Source organism: Taudactylus pleione, unplaced genomic scaffold, assembly GCF_031769625.1.
Source record: "Taudactylus pleione unplaced genomic scaffold, aTauple2 ptg001573l, whole genome shotgun sequence".
NCBI classification, from domain to species: Eukaryota; Metazoa; Chordata; class Amphibia; order Anura; family Myobatrachidae; genus Taudactylus; species Taudactylus pleione.
Window position 1 is genome coordinate 4,747,090 of NW_028285970.1, and position 17,711 is coordinate 4,764,800.

At 40.3% G+C, this 17,711-nt stretch overlaps 1 protein-coding gene across 2 annotated transcripts in view; it reads left to right on the forward strand.

Moving 5' to 3' along the window:
- Positions 1 to 780: 780 nt before the first annotated feature.
- Positions 781 to 17,711, forward strand: part of PCSK5 (proprotein convertase subtilisin/kexin type 5) — a 622,474-nt gene continuing 605,543 nt past the window's right edge. For both annotated transcript variants that reach the window (XM_088464067.1, XM_088464068.1), the window contains exon 1: positions 781 to 1,419. In XM_088464067.1, coding sequence (XP_088320193.1) covers positions 1,240 to 1,419 — 180 coding nt within the window. In that variant the 5' untranslated portion in view covers positions 781 to 1,239. The remainder of the gene's footprint in view (positions 1,420 to 17,711) is intronic.

A 17,711-nucleotide genomic window follows, 5' to 3' on the forward strand; every position in this document is an offset into this window, starting at 1 on the left:
GGGATTTCCTCCTCTGCCGTGATGCCGCTGTCGGGATTCCAACCGCCGGGCATGGGTCCGGGGGTAAATCATACCGATTCCCATAAAAACAATAGATGTGTAGCATGAACCAGCCATATATACTCCTCAGAGTTTTCGTTTGTCCATTATTGCTTCATGGCAGCAAAGAATTCTGTCCTCATCTTATTTTCCTGCAATATTCACTTTACTATCTATTAACAGGTTGTTATAATGTTGCACAGAACAGGCATTGCCATAACCCTTATTTGGACATTCAGTGAAAGCTGTTGATACTTTATTCCTTTAAAAAGAAAAACTTACAAATTAACTTTAAAAAAAATCTCTATGAGAAACATATTTCACTAAAATAGTAGCTTTCAAATGGTTCACTGCAGGATGTGAAAAAGCATTGTTGTGTCATTAGATAATTGATGAATTGCACATTTTACCACAGCAATTTGAAGTTGAAGCAGAAAAACAGCTACATTACATTGCTAAGTATGATTTGTAATAATATTATCTATTGAAGCTGAAAGCTTTTAACAGCCTGATGATGACACTGTTTGTGTTGTGATGGTACCCTTAGCCTCTGAGGTTGCCACCCACACAGTCTCCTCTTGTACCTCACAGTGAGCTGCCAGATAGGTGAGGGCATCTCTCTGCACTGTGTGTGTGAGTAGCAGGAGGAGGGGATAGGATAGTGGAAGGAGTAGGAGGGACAGTGAGCTTCCAACCTCCGCCTCTCTCTTACATCTGGGTACTGTTGGTTTCGGACTGGAGGAGAGCAGAAGGGGGGCAGTCATTTATGCAGAGAGGGAGAGGGAGAGAGATCTGCCTTTTTCACTCACACTCTACATTCATATACTAGGACAGACTCTAAGGTGATAAATACAGAGAGGTAAAAGGACTGTGTAAGGACAGAGAATTGTCAGCACTTTCACCCTGTCATAGTGTATCCCAAACAAGACCCAGGACTGAAGAGAAGGATCAGAAGGAAAAGGACATCCAGATTAGCACTTGGCAGCAGGAGACTAGAGTCAAAGTGCTGGGTAATCCCTAAGTGAGATCACAAAAAGGGGGGTCATAGAAGTCCCTTATCCAGCTCCTGGGAAAATTGTTAGTGTTTGCTTGGCTTCTGTTGAAATTACACAGTTGTGGAGTGTGTCCTCACCTGTCTGAGTTTGTTCTCCCCTCTTCGAGGAGCAGGGGACCTTGTTTCAAGGGACAGCAGAGCATATCATGGCTTTTAAATTGCTCTCTGCTGGGTCTCTGCTCTTCGTCCTGACTGTGCTGCTGGGAATCCTTTTACCTACTTGCAGGGCTCGCATATACACCAACCACTGGGCTGTGAGGATATCAGGGGGAGCCCAAGAAGCGGACAGGATAGCTAGAAAATACGGATACATCAACATGGGAAAGGTAAATGATGTGCTGTTACACAGATTTGGAATTGGGACTTAGCCCATGCAGTTGTATGCTTTTAACTTTTCTTCACATGCCACCTCTATGTGAAGCTGACTTGACGTACGAGTGTATTGGGGAGCATCTGCTCATCGTATTTTCCTTCCAGCAAAGTACGGTAGCTGGTATTTGTCAAGTTAAGCACACTGCAACAGTTTGATCAGGTTCATTAACATGATTTCAGTGTCTAGGATTAGCCTTTGCTTGTACCTTGAATTAAAAGCTACATGAGTTAGCTACAAAATCCACAAGTTATAGATAAGCCAGAGTTTCTGCTGATAAATGGATCTTGTTGCCAGTAACAGCAATGTTTTTACACAGCTATTCCTGTATGTATGTAGTGCTGTAATTCACATAGAGCACTGATAGACAAGCTGTTGTACTTTGTTATTGAACTACAAGACCTAGCATGCCACACTGGGGCTGGTATTTCCATGGCAGCTAGAGAGCCACAGGTTGCCAGCTGCTGCTATAGAGCATTACACATGCTGATTATACAAATGCTAATAAGAACTGAAAGGAATCTTTACACCTTAGCCTCTTCTCAGCTAACCCAAAGTGCAACATAGATAATTAGTAATACACAATGTCAGGAACTAAATGATTCCAGAAAGAGTGGGGTCCCACTCTTGTATGAAAGAAGAGAAAATCCCCAGTGTGATCTTAAGCAATAAAGTGAGCGCTAGTTACCCATTTCCTTGTCTCCTGTTTCAAAGGGAACGGAGCATAGATCATGTGCAACACATAAACCGCAGCTAGGGATCTGGTTGTGAATAGGTTAACTATCCTTCCTTTATATAGCTATAGTGTCCCCATCCTGAAAGTTGTGATGTATCCCTGTCTCATCCAGTCATTGCTTAAACTGCCTGATTCATTTTGCTTCACATCTAGTGTAGCCATTAACATGCAATATTAACTCTTTAGCAATATAGAATTACACTCAGAGTGTTTTATTTATGCAGACGAGCAAGAGACATGCATAGAAAACCCATTCTGCAACCAAAGGAAGAGCTTCTGTATGATTGACAATGATAACATTATGCACTTACAGGCTTACAGCTGAGGAGCTTTCATGAAAACTAGTGTACAGTACAGTACAGACTCAGAGCTTGCGTGAGCAGCTGCAGGTGGTGACAGTCCCTGATGCTTCCAGGCAACTTCTTCCCAGCTATCTTACAACTTGTGTCAGGTTTCCACATTTTATGAATCCAATCTTCACACTATTGTCATTGACCTAATTAGTGTTTATTCATTGTAAATACTTGAAAGCCAAGCTCTTACTCATTACGGTTTACTGCATGCTTCTGAGAACCATGTATGTACAAAGTTGTATTCAGCAGGTTCCCTTGGTGTGTAGGGACCTCATGTAAGTTTGCTTAGCCTCAGAACATGCAGCGAGAGAACTCAGTGTGGACTTTGATACCTCTGTGATAAAAGTTAACCCTATTGGTTTATAATTCCATGGGGGCAGGGTGGGAGTATGGAGGACACTTTAAGGGGTGAAAACAAGTTAATTTGAAGGACACCTGGAACACATCCATGGCAGTCAATACAGTCTAAGCAGTGTTCTAATTCTGATCAGGACACATTTATGCGCAGTAATAAATGATGTTAATGACCATACCAAATCTGCTGAAATCTCAGCTGAGTGAACCTAGGAAAACAACAATATTTACATGATTTGAAGGGATGTATATAAAACCTATACATTATATGCTGCTAGGTGTGTGGGGGATGGAACCACCATCCAGTATGGTATTTCTATGAACTAACATCTGTGCCAGTGACATCCTCTGAGGTTACAGAACGTATCAAGTGATAACAAATTAATCTAAAAAAGTAGTTTTATGCAATAATATAAAACTATGAATTATTTATAGGGTCATCCCCCCTTTTACTCATAAAGTTTTATTAACTTAATTTAATTAGAGAGACTTCTGAATCTACAGACACCTTTGAACCACCCATCAGGGAAGATAAATATTACCAGTTCCATCAGCAAACGTCATTTTGATTTACATATGTTTCTACTGAGATGTTTCATGCATCCAATGCAATTTTTTGTATCTGTATCTTCTGCACTGATTTACTTAAATGTGTTACAGTTGATTGTGTTTATATCAAAGTCTATCTTTTCTTAATTTTTTTTTGTGCCTTGGATACTGTAGCATAACTTTAAAATCAGTTACATATCTAAGACTGCTAGTGCAATATGTTTTTAATAATCAATACAAACCCCAGAGCACCTTTTGTTCCACTAATAGTGTAAGTGTTCTATGAAGCAAGTACTTCCCCTCCAACATTCCAGTCTTGATGCATCCCTCATTATAACCTCAATCAGTCTCTGTGCTCTGTGTGCCATATTGTTACTAGAGTCTGCCACAAGATCTCGCACAGACTGGGAGGCCCATGTTCATTAATGGGCGAAAACATTTGCATTTCCAGACTTCAGGTCACTGTTCCAGAAATAGGCAACTATTGACACTTGTTCCAGAACTAGAAGAGGAACAGCAGACAGAAACATTGCTGGAGTTTTACCGGCATGGTTCTGATTAGTGTTGGTTTAGTATGAGAGCACGTATGTAGAAATGTCTTTTTAGATGCTTACAAAAGAAGTTTGTTACTGTATGTCCTACATTTTTATTAAACAGATATACAGTGGCACAAAGACATGTCTTAATAGAAAATGAAAAGGCAATAGTATAAAGGCCAGGCTTGTTCAGGTGTAGTAATCTCTGTGCGTGTTGTGATATACTGCTGTTTAAGTTACAGATGATATCACACTACATTGCATTGCTCAACCACTTTGATTTTTGATTCTCAGATAGAAATAGATGTCTGAAGACATAATGTGTATTAAAGGAAGGATCTGTTAGGCAGCAGCCTAGGCTGACACAATTCACACTTAGTGAAATGCAGACATACTGAAGTAATAGATATGAACATTGCTGATTCCTTGAAGATGGTTGTTTCTGTGTCAGTGTTAAAATCAGCTTAAATTCTTTTTACCTCTTTTTTTCCCCATCAGTGATTTGCAGCTAAAATCCTCATATGTGTGGAAACAAAGCTATAATGTATTAGCCCGGTTAGAGGTTTGGTGCTTGTATCAATGAATGTAAGGGATGGCTGATATTATAAATTCACTCACAGCAAATAGAAGTGACCCTCTCTTAGGGGGAGATGTATCAAACCTTCTAAAGAGTGAAGAAGTTGCCCATAGCAACCTATCAGCTTCTACCAATCATTTTATAGAATGTACTTGGTAATAGCTAACTAGAAGCTGATTAGTTCCTGTGAGCAACTTCTCCACTATTTAGAAGCTTTAATACATTTCCTCCATAGAAACAGTAAACTATGATAATATTGCAGGAATAAGTAGCTGTACTAATGGGGTGTGGTATGACTTGTCGACATTCTGAAGGTCAGCAGTCAGAATGTTGACACAGTCATTAGGTCAACAAACAATTTGTATACATGTATTAAGGTCGACATGGTTAAAATGTCGACATTTAACATGCTGATATCAAAATGTCGACATATACTTTTTTGTTATTTTACCCTAAACGTAACCATAACTCTAAACATAATCCTAAACCTAAACCTAAAATCAACAAAAAAACAACATTTTAGTGTCGGCATGTTAAATGTCAACACTCTGAATGCGTCAAAATTTCAACCATGTCGACCTAAATGCATGTCTACATATTGATTGTCGACCTAATGACCATATTGACATTCAAAACCTGTCAACATTCTGACTGTCGACCTTATGAATGTTGATAAGTCAACTGGATACCATACTAATGTGAGGCGCATTTTAAAGACTTCAAGATTTTTATATTGGAGAAACCTGAAATCATGCAGATATGGTGTCTGTGTGTTGCAGGCGATAGTATGTACTTAGGGGAGGTTTCAGCAATGGACAGAATTGCAAAGCTGCACGCAAGCAGCTTTGCAATTCCGTCCTTACTATGATGTTATTGCAGCAGGAAGCGTCATGCCTCCTTTATGCATTAATGATCCGAGCTGTGTCCACGGACGCATCATCGGATCATCTGCGTCATCCTTGGCCGGCTGAGTGACCTTATGGATATCCAAAAGAGGGCAGGAAATCTCCGTCTGCTGACAAAGATCCTGGCCTCTTCCCTCCCTCCCCCCAACAGCGACGACATGACTCGCTACCCCCTCCCCACCCCCAAACAGCAGCAGACTGTCAATCACTGACAGTCTGCTGCCGCTCTGCGACCAAACATGCAGGACCTGTTCTGCACATGCGCAGAACTGTCAGATTCCCGACTAACGGTGCGTTGCTGAATGATGCCCTTAGTGTGTACACACTGACAGACTTAGCAAAAAAGAAATGGTGTGACCAATGGTGTGGTTTTATAGATTTATACATATGTAATTGTTTATTTGTTCATTCTGTTGTTTAGTCCACGCTTACCTATATAAGATAAGGGGACTTCCCTGCTCTTACACATTCTCTTTTATACAGCTCAGTCATAAACTGCTATGTTATGTTTTGCCAAGAGCAGTAGCTGTAATGTGGCGTTATTAATGCCGCTATGCATGCGGTAAGTGGCTGGATGTATCACTTCGAAAATGCGATGCTTGATACATTCCGCCTTTAGTATAATATCAGTACAATTGATCCTCAAGTTTGCTCATGAGAGAAAAAAAATAAATTAGTGTAGCACTTTAAAAATGAACTCTACTTTTAAGGTGCATACACACGGTAAGATTTGTCAGATGAACGATCTGAACGATTTGATGAACGATTTGACCAACGATTTGAACTACGAACGATTTTTGACGGCATTAAAATGAATGGAATCGTCCAAATCTGACTGCAAACACATCAGATGTCAGATATCGTCATCTGACAAGCGGGAACGCGCATCGTTCATCTGACAAACATGTCAGATAAAATGGCAGATTTTCCTTTAGATATGAATGATTAAACGATTTTTAAAATCGTTATCGTTCAGATCTGAAGAAAAATCTGACCGTGTGCATGCAGCAAAATATGTCAGATATGTCAGATTTCCTTCAGTTATGAACGATTGAACGATTTTTAAAATCGTTATCGTTCAGATCTGAAGAAAAATCTGACCGTGTGTATGCACCATTAGTATTGTATTCCTACTAACATTTATTGTTATGGAACATCCATCTACTTTGCTTTTCATATTGCTGGAACCTCCATCTAACTACTTTACTTTTCATATTGCTGGTAGCGATGGGGACCACCGGGACAGTGTTGGACTAGGGCATGAAGGGCCCACCAGGGAATGCAGTGGTAGTGGCCCAAGCTTGAGAGGTGTGGCCAGTCATCAGAGGGGGTTGACCAGCCACCACAGAGGGAATTGGTCAACCAATATGAGAGGACATGCAAAGAGCAGAGGCCCTTTATAACAATGGGGACAGGGGTGTGTCAGAACCACACACTTTGATTGGCAGGATGGCTAATCTTGGTATAATTTCCTCAGAAACAAACCAAGCATCCAAGTTCATCCATGATCCTGCTCCACCAAGTTACTGACCCCTAGAGGAGGGGGTGGGACCCTCAGGCAGTGGGGCCCACCGGGGTTTTACCCTGTACACTTGTGGGCCAGTTCAACCCTGCACCAGGGGAACCAAGGGAAGATCCAGCACCAGCAGTTATTGTGGGGAAGCTGGATTAACACAGGTTAAAATCAGCATGAGCTGGTCAGAAGAAGTAGCTCTATAAGGGCCCAACATTCTGTACCTGTGATAGTTTTGGTGCTTATCATTAACCCTCATGGTATATATGGAAATTAGTACATTTGACTATAGTTTAGGCCTTTCAGTTACCTCCTGGCACCAGTAACCTGAAAAGGAATGCTGTAAGGTTAGGCGCTCTTGTAGAAGAAATGTTGGTTAAGGGGACTACTATAGTAAACACTAGACATTAGCACAGCTAGATTTTACATTTTATTATTACTGATCTCACCAACATAGGACATGAGTAATGTGCAAAAAATTTGTCTGCACCTTCACATTTCCTCTGCTTTTTTTACATCAATAAAGATACCTGCAGTAAAAGATGTTAAACGTTATGACTATGAGCACAAGTATGTGTGCATGAGCATAGACACAAATTATGCATACAGCGTATTTTTTCGTAATGGTCTCTGCATCTGGCCCTAATGGTTCAGCCCTTACTGTACAGTAGGAAGGAGAAACAAACTTGTAATAAAACCATAAAGAAACATTCAACGAAAGCAGACGGTGACTAGATCCTGATTGGAATAAGAACACTACATACTGTTTGGTACAGGACTACATCCCTAATTATAGTATGGCACTTAAACAACTTTGTAGGCCATTGTCACATGGGTTCTTCAGCCAAAGAAAGTCATACAAGCACTGCACCACGTTACAAATGCACCACATTGCTGTCACAGAGAGTATTGGTACTCATGTCGCAGGAACCTAGCACAGATGTTCTTAAGACTAAATTATGTGGGTGCACAAAGCTCGACTGTTAGCCTAAATGCAAACAACGTTCTGTATATAATATGATATATCCGATATAAGATATATTAACAAATCCTTTCAATTAATATGATATGGAAAGTAAATATGTATGACTATTGAAATAAGAAGATAATCGTAAGGAAACTTAATGATATTGAAGCCAACAAGAAAGGGTAGGTGGGATAGTTCTATGTACTGTTTTAGTTAAGCAGTAAAAATGTGTTTTTGTTGTATACAATATACATAGAATTGTTGCAGGAAAGCATACAGGGGACACATAGAAGGCTGTATCCTGTGAGCTGGTGGTACTAGAGATGTGTTCTTAGGCTTTCCTTCAACACATTCATTCTGAGGGAGTATAAAAACCAAAAGGTTACAGCTGATATTCAGGCCAACCTGTAAAGGTGCCCATTCACGGTGCGATAAAGCAGCTGATCCAACGGATTGGTACAATTTGGCTGCTCTATCGTACCGTGTATGGCCATGACCCGTTGGGTCATACATTGCACCCCTAGATCTTACTGCAGGTTCAGTCGATCTGGGGATGCGATGTGCGATCCCATGCAGCGCTATGCGTGTGGGGGAGCCAACATATCGGGCAAGCGACCACCCGATCGCACCGTGTATGGCCAGCTTAAGTCAGAAATGAGACCGGTTTTGTTTTCAGAAATTTAATAATGGAAGTATCATCGAAGACTATTGTAGATTACTTATACATAGTTTATTTCATACCACTGTTCATTACAGTAGCTATGATTGTTTTCTAAAAAGACAAATGATTCATACAGACATAATGCCATCTCTAAGGCATACGGTTCCAATATGATGCCAATAGCTCACTGGCATTAAAATGGTTAGCGTAGTTTCACAAATAGGTGCTAGTCACATCTCTATACATCTGGTTGATGTGTCTAATGCAGTAGTTCTCAAACTCGGTCCTCAGGACCCCACACAGGTCACGTTTTTTAGGTCACCCAGCAGATGCACAGGTGCATTCATTACTCACTGACACATGTTAAAAGATCCATAGATGGAGCTAATTATTTCACTTGTAATTCTGTGAGGAGACCTGGAAAACATGCACTGTTTGGGGTACTGAGGACAGAGTTTGAGAACCTGTGGTCTAATGTATATAGTGCCAGTGTCAAGTTGGCATTTTATGCCCATAAGCTCTGTGCACAGTCCTCCTACAAACAGTATTAGTTGTTTTGGATTTGATGGTGATTGTGTTTTTAAATTTCATTGGAATAAAGATGGGTTATATCTATATAGAAGCCACAATTGTTTTTCTGGACTCCATGCCTACCTTGATTGTAGTTAATAGAATAAAATTTCTAAAGATGAGCAAATAGCGAAATGGCCAACTTAAACAGATTCACTTGATCTATGCGCAAGCCAAACAGAAAGGTCCTGTATGGCCACAGTCTTTTATGGCAGCTGATGACATACATGCCAATGCTTTCACTGGGTCATAGTATTTGTTTACAGCTCACCTCCAAATCACATTATGGGCCATACTTAATTAGCCAGGAGTTCTGTTCTGTGAAGTGCCTAGTTATTTTAATGCACACTTCACAGAATATTTTCAACAATTGTATTCCCTTTATCGGATAAAGTTTATCCACCCCATTCATTTAGAATTGTCAAGTTACAGGCATCACAGCAATGTCACGTGTTAACTCTGCAGTGTGCAAAGTATGTGAAGTGCATGAAAGAGTAGGGATATCATCCTGAAGTCCACAAAGTGAAAATAAGATAACAAGACAGGTAGAATGAAGTGGTCATTAGCAAAGTGTTGGAGGGAGTTAAATGGTATAAAATGGCAGATTTTTACAATTATAAATAATACATGATGGAAAAATGATAACCAGGGTGTTTATTTAATTAATTAACAGTGTTTAGAGTATGTTGGGATACATTAAAATGTGTTTATAGTGATATTTAAGTGAGTATACTAAATACAAGCTTGTAAAAAGTAAAAAAAAAAATCTTGCAACTCCCATCTGCAAGTTCAAAAACCCATTTCCCATTAATATAAAACCTCTTAAACCCATTTTTATGCTTTTTAGCGATAATGACATGTCTTTATTGACCATATATTCCTATTTAAAAACCTCTAAATGTATTATTATTATTATTATTATTATTATTAATTGGGAGGGGTGTTCCAGGGGTACCACTGTGTCCTACTCTTTACATATTCTGGTGAATATCTATGTTAACTTAACACAGATTTGTAATTGTATATTATTCAATTTAACTGCAGTAAAAGTTGCATGACCTATTTTGCGCTAACTGAATTTAGGCTACAGTATGTCTAGCTAGATTTTACTTGCATTGGCCGTCACTGGCTCCTGTGCGGTACAACCCCTTTTGGAAGCTGCACCCCCAAACACTCTGCTTACTTTAGCAGATGGGAGGTGGGGTAGGCATCCTCTCCTACTGAGAGTGGAAATGTGGTGCTGGTCTGTGACATCATATTCAAGCATTTCATTCCCAGTGTAACACTGACATTGAGGAGTAGCAGCATCACATGTAAAAATCTGCTCACTGCTTCTCCATCATATCAGCGCTCAGTGCCTTGGGGGGCATTAAGAACACTGGATGAGCGAACTTATGTCACTCATTCAGTGTCTTAAGCACTCCCTAACCATCGACGCATAATGGTAGCAACGGCCCTGCCTACAGAGCAGTATGATTTAAAAATAATAAGTGTTAGTTTTAGCAGATGAAGGTTTTTTGTTTGACCAAAACCTATGCAGTACGTCAGTCATGCTAGGAAACATGACTAAGCAGCTAGATTACAGTCCCTGCACAGCTATACTGCATGTTACCCTGAGTGTGTACAGGCCAGTGCCAACACAGCACCATTAAATATTTCGAAATAACTCTCTCAGACTTTAACCTGGTTCAAAGTCTATTAACAGTTTTGTAAGTACATAACATCATATAATTCCTGTCCAGGGTCTGCTTATCATAAGGACACTCATTACTAAGGACTACAATCCATGTATATTACTTATGAATAACAAGATTACTTGCAGCTAAAAAATGTATGCTGAGATTACCTTATCTGACAGTAAAGGCAAATCAGGACTTGTGTGGTTCCCGAGAGGAGAGGAATATGTCTGTGCTATGGGACATTTATGTCAGCGTTACTCCCTCTCTTTACCATGTATTAAAGCACTGAAAACAGATTATTGGCAATCCCATAGAGGCAAAACTAGATATTTTGTTAGTAGAAGAGTTAAGATATAACGTAGATATTTATTGGAGAGAAACTATGGGCTTGATTCAGAGATTTATGGAGAAGCAAAGCCGCTAGATATACTTTTGTTATTGTGCACTGTTACTGTTATGGCAGTTGTGAGCTCTGTGCAGATAACCATGCAACTGAAATGTTATTTGAAACACTTATGGGACTATAATGTCAATCACTTTTATTAATTTATATTCTCTAACCATGTGCTAAATTAGTTTCATGACAATAGTGGTGTTTATTATAAAAAATATTCACATTTTACTTAATAGGTCAAAGCAAATATATCCTTGCCTAATTACCTGTAACCACCTCCCGACACTTCCCTAGTGGTGGGGCCTAATGTCACAATTAGCAGTGAATCTCACCATCATGGCACTACCACCACCTATATATAATCAAATGTCCTGCCTGACTGACTTTCATACTGACTGACTCATAAACGCTCAGCCCAAACCCCTGGACCTAGAAACATGAAAATCGGGGAGTATATTCCTTCCACGACGTAGTTGCCGTCTAAGAAGGGATTTCTCAAAATTTTACTCCTAAGGGGTGAAAAGGGCTAAACTGTTTCCTCTCCCTGTGCAATGTTCTGACTGACTGTCTCATTGTGACTGTAGCACAGTTTATATTCAAACACTAACTGTCATCCCAAGTGCTGCCAAACATCACTGGCAGTTGGTGTGGCTCCCCTATTTGAATAGTGAGGTGAGAAAATGTGTTACAACAGTAATGAGTTACCATAAGGGGGAGGGAGGGGAATGTGTTACTACACAGGTGAGGGAGGGCAGGGGAATGTCAAATGTGTTACAGCGGTGTGTGGGAAGGGAATGTGTTACAACATGGGCGAGTGAGGTTAATGTGTTACTACTGGTGTGAGGGAGGTATTGTATTTCTACACAGGTGAGAGAGTGGAATCACGAATGTGTTACAACACGGGCGAGGGAGGGAAATATTTTACTACAGAGGTGAGGGAGTGGAATGCGTTAATACACAGGTGAGGGAGGCTATGCATTACTATAAACTAAGGTGAAGGATTAATGTGTTATTAGAGTGGTGAAATGGAAACAGTAAATATTTAAGGTCTACCCGGGTGAAACCGGGTTTATATATATATATATATGTATATATATATATATATATACTGAAGTGGTAAAAATCAAAAAGTAATGAGATACAGTAGGTGCCTAGTATCGTATAGGACCCCCTCTAGCCCAGCGAAGTGCCGCAACTCAACATGACATCGATTCCATGAGTGGACGGAAGACTTCTGGAGATATTGTGACCCATGCCTTCTGGATAGCTCGACCTAAGCTCCCTGATATTTGTAGGTGTAGGATTTTGGGTGCGAATGGACCTCTCCACCAAATGCTCGATTAGGTTCATGTCTGGCGAACGTGGTGGCCACACCATTTGTCAAAACTCTCCAGAATGCTCCTTGATCCAATTCTGGACATCTTGGAACGTTGACAAGGTGCATTATCCTGCTGGATATTCCATCGTTGTTGGAGTACATAAAGTCCATGAAAAGCTGCAAATGGTCATCAAGCTATGCAACGTATCGGTTACTGGTCAATGAAGTGTTCAGGTGGACCCCACTCATGCCATGTGAACACACCCTCACATCATTATGGAACCACCACCAGCCTGTACGGTGCCTTGTTGACAACTGGGGTCCATGGCCTCATGGGGTCTGCGTTACACCTGCACCCTACCATCAGCCCAAAAACAACTGGAACCATGTTTCATTGGACCACGCCACATGTTGCCAGTCCTCCAGAGTCCAATTAACAACGTCACAAGCCCAAGTGAGGAGCTGTGTCCGGTGTCGTAGTGTTAACAGCTCTGTCCATGGTGGGTGCCTTCCATGAGGTATTCCCAGTACACACGTGACACCATAGATCGAGGAATGTTGAATGTCTGCAAAACTTCGGAAATGGAATGTCCCATCTGATGTACACCCACTATCTTGCCCCATTCAAACTCCGATAATTCACGTCGCCTTGCCATGAGCAGTCTAGCCGGTGTTTAAACTGACTCAAGAGATGTCAGATTACAACTGATGCAGGTCTAGGCATTTCCAAGATGTCACAATACGGTGACGCAACCTACCAGTACCTTTACATACTGCTATCCCATGACTTTTGGCACAATGAATCAGGCTACTGACTACATAATCCTTGTTGAGAACAGCACTCATCAGTCCTCTTAGTAGAAAAATCAAAACAGCTTTTCTTTTATTAACAGCTTTGCATAAGCATTGTATACAGGTGGTTAACGTTTCGGTCATATTTATCACTTTGTCAAGACATCAAACAGCATCATCTCAGTCACTTCTCATGGAGCTTTGATTGAGATAATGCTGTTTGTCTTCTTGACAGAGGTCATAAATACCTAGTGCACCTCTTTGATGCTACTCTGTACTGCATATGTTTTCCTGTGATGTGTTGTATCTTGTGATACTTGTTGGTTTGCTATAGTACTTTTCCCATTATATACTGATTGCACACACGGCTTAGTGTTGCTCTGTGCCAATTGCCCATATTTTTAATTGTTGTAGGATTAAATATTAGAGCAATAATATGAAACAACTATAGGGTCTATGTACTAAGCCATGGAGTGAGATAAAGCGGACGGAGATAAAGTACCAACCAATCAGCTCCTAACTGTCACTTTACAGGCTGGAGCTGATTGGTTGGTACTTTATCTCCATCCACTTTATCTCTCTCCAAGGCATAGTACATACACCCCCTATACTGAATATTTAATTTAACAGCTGTCCTAAACAGAAACAACCAGCTATCCGTCCAAATGTTTAGTTTCTCTATTACAAAGTTCACTACCATATATCTTTAAATATTTATTATATGTCACTGCCAATTATTTATTACCTAGAAATAGAGAATTTTTTTTTCTGTAATTGTTTTAAACACAATTCATATATCTTTCTATCTCTCTGCCAATTTCAAATGGTTTCTTTATCCATGGCAGCTCCTGTTTCATGCGTTCCTCTAGGGCTGCATGTTATATGATCTTAACCAACTAGGACTAAAGAACATGCCACATCCACTCTTTCCAATCAGGTGTGAAACCTGCAATGTCACTATTGCCCCTCATTATAGTTTGCACCCATTATTATTTTTTCAGGTATGATCATTAGCTATTTTGATTTGCAGACTTAGTTAAAGCCATATAAAAGTTGAAACCAAGACCCTCATTTAAAACTGCAGGTGATTCCCTGTACACTCAATTATACAAACAATTTCTTACTAACTTTCCGGGCATAATATAATTGCAGACCCTAGAGTAGTAAAATGATTCATCACAGTGTCAGACTATTTCATGTGTTTCACACTGTGTAGATTTTTCACTATACAAGTGGTGTCCCAGTTTTTGATGGTGGGTAGCACGTACCATGTATTATATAATACATCATGGACAGCTATATGTTGTTGTAAAATAAAAGTCATATTCAAAAGTATATGTAGGAAATAACATCTGTGTTACAAAACCATCAGTTGAACAAACCAAAGGAATCTATCAGTGTTACAGATCATTGCTCCTTTCAGTTCCATACTTACTGGACAATATTTTAATTGCCATTTCTGGTCTGTTTTACATTTTATTTTCCCAATTCTTCTTAATTGCAGATCACTGTATCTACACTGCAACTATCTGTCCGTGAATCATGACTGTTCTGCCAAAGTTATATGTACTTCTTTAGGTCATCAGTTCTGTGGTCAAACAGAATACATCGATCATTTGGTTGTTTTGATACCATACAAATTACCAAATCATCATTGTGATTGCTTAGCTCTCTTCCTTTCTACCTATTGTAGGATAGAGTTCCAAGCACAGAATTTTAACAAGTTGAATTACATCTACTCCTTTCACCACATATTCTTATCCCATACCTCCCAACTGTACAGCATTTCATGACTGCCATATAATACAGAGAACACTATATTGACCACCATGTAATACAGAGAACATCACAGTGAACGCCATATAATACAGAAAGCATCGGTGACCACAATAAAAAACATAGAGTAGTTGTGACCACCTTATAATGCAGTGTGCATCAGTGACCCCCATACAATACATACAGAAAGCATCACTGACCGCTATATATTATATAGAGTATTAATGACCTCCACATAATACAAAGAGCATCAGTGACTGCCATATATAAAATAGAGCATCAGTGACCACCAAACATGAAAGAAAGGAGTCCCTGGGAGAGATGTATTAAGCCTTGGAGAGAGAAAAAGTGGAGAGACATAAAGTACTAACCAATCAGCTCCTAACTGCCATTTTACAGGCTTTGTTTGAGAAATGACAGGAGCTGATTGGTTGGTACTTCATCTCTCTCCACCTTATCTCTCTCCAAGGCTTAGTACATCTACCACTATATATGATGTGATCTTCATGCTTGTAGTAAGTCAGGAGCACATTCAAGCAGAGTGAGTTCAACTGGAGGCACTTGGAGGCTGATCCTGTGTGCACCCTGCAGTCTGGATAGAAGCACCCAGGGCATGTGCCCCCCTTAATCAGGCTGTGTCACGATCACGGCTCCAGATCCCCAATCAACCGCGAAATATGCCCCACCAGGCACCCGTGCTGCACCCCTGATGCACTGCAGCACAATGATAAGTGAAATGTACAGACAGTAAAACTGCAAGTAGTAAACTCTTGATTATGCCTATTTGATTTTATAGGTAGTAAATAAACAATAATGTAATTTTGTTGAAGCTTGATGCATACAGCATAGAATTAGTTGTATAACCAGCATCTCATACCACCATTTCTAGTCATTATCATGACATATTCATTATAACACTCATTTTACATGAAGATACAGTTACCATACTACACCACATAGCTCTTACCATCAATACAATTAAAAAGTAAATTAAGATCAGTTAGATATATTAATTATATTGATGGAAAATCTTGTTAATTGCCTAACAAAGTATTTTTGTGTGTGCAGTCATTGCCGGACCACACTTGCGTTGTAATTGTTGGACCTGATCTCCTAACTGACATACTGTATCTGTGCAATTGTTATTGGGGTGATTCACTAGGTCTGTACGTGTATGGCTAACTTTGCAATGAACTCTCCAGCAAGTACTGCCCACCCTAATGAGCATGTGTAGTCTTCAGTAAAGGCCTGATTTCTACTCAAACCTCTAAAATCAAATCCTAAAGTCCTGCATGCTGGAACATTCAAACATTCTATCCTTCAACATTTCCTTGATGACCTAACTGCCTGTCCCTGTTACAGAATCAATCTGACACAGGACTCAGGGGCCTAATTATCATACCTTAAAACTCTGTGGAGGTAATTAGGTTTAGAATTCGCATGGAGTTCTACCTAATTACCGGAGGAATTCATCATTCCTCCTCCCTATAACTATCTATTTTCGAAAAGCTGTCATTTCTGCGATGACAGCTTTTCGGGAAATAGATAGTTATCTCGATCTTCACTAACTTACCGCAGCTGGAATCCATTCTGCGCATGCGCTGTTACATTCGTAAAGCCAGCGCATGCGCAGTTACATTCGTAAAGCCAGTGCATGCGCAGCACTGCCTATAGCTGCAGTAAGTTTGTGTCTCCCCCCAACCCCCTCCCCCCCTCGCTCACCTCCCCCTGTCCCCGCACTTACCTGCCCGCTGCAGCGCCTCCGGCTCCGGTGGCTGTGCTGTCACGTGTTCTCCCAGCAGCCCAGAGTACAATTTAAAAAAAAAAAAAAAAATTTTTTTCTAAGCTTTATTGTGTTCTGCTGGGAGAACACGTGTCTGCACAGCCCCAGGAGCCAGAGGACGGACCAGAGTGCCGAGGGATCTCACCAGCTGGAAGCAGGTAAGTGTCACAGTGGTGAATAGTAACTCCATCAAATTCCGAAAATACATAATTTTTGGAATTTGATGAATAGCATAATTTTCATATCCCCATACTAATGTATGGAGAGTGTGGAAATTAACGTAGGGGGACTTAGCAAGGAGATAACAGTGATATCTCCTGTGCTAACTGTGTTCATGAATACTAAAATAACATTAATTAAGGAAAATGTTCTTAAAACGTTATTTTAGTGTTGATGAATAGGCCCCTCAGCCACTTACACAATCTATTATAATTGCAGAAGCTTTTGACACTGTAGGTCATACTATATAGTTGAGAAAACTTCAGTGTTCAAGCATTGAAACACATGGGCAATGTGGTTTCACTTCTATTTATCATGATAAACCCAAGTGTGTGTCACTTTCTGGCTCCAGCTGCAGTTTTTGCTTGTGGGGTCCCTCCCTGGGCTCTGTACTGGGGCCATTGCTGTTTTCATTATTTATAAGTAACTTAACCACTTGCCTGTTATGGTCGCATTTTTCCAACCACACCAAGTAGTGCGTTATCTGATCTGGTCGCAATAATCCGACCAGTCAGATAAACAGTGTGGGCAGGTGCAGGAATATAATCTTCCTGCAGCTGCTGCTC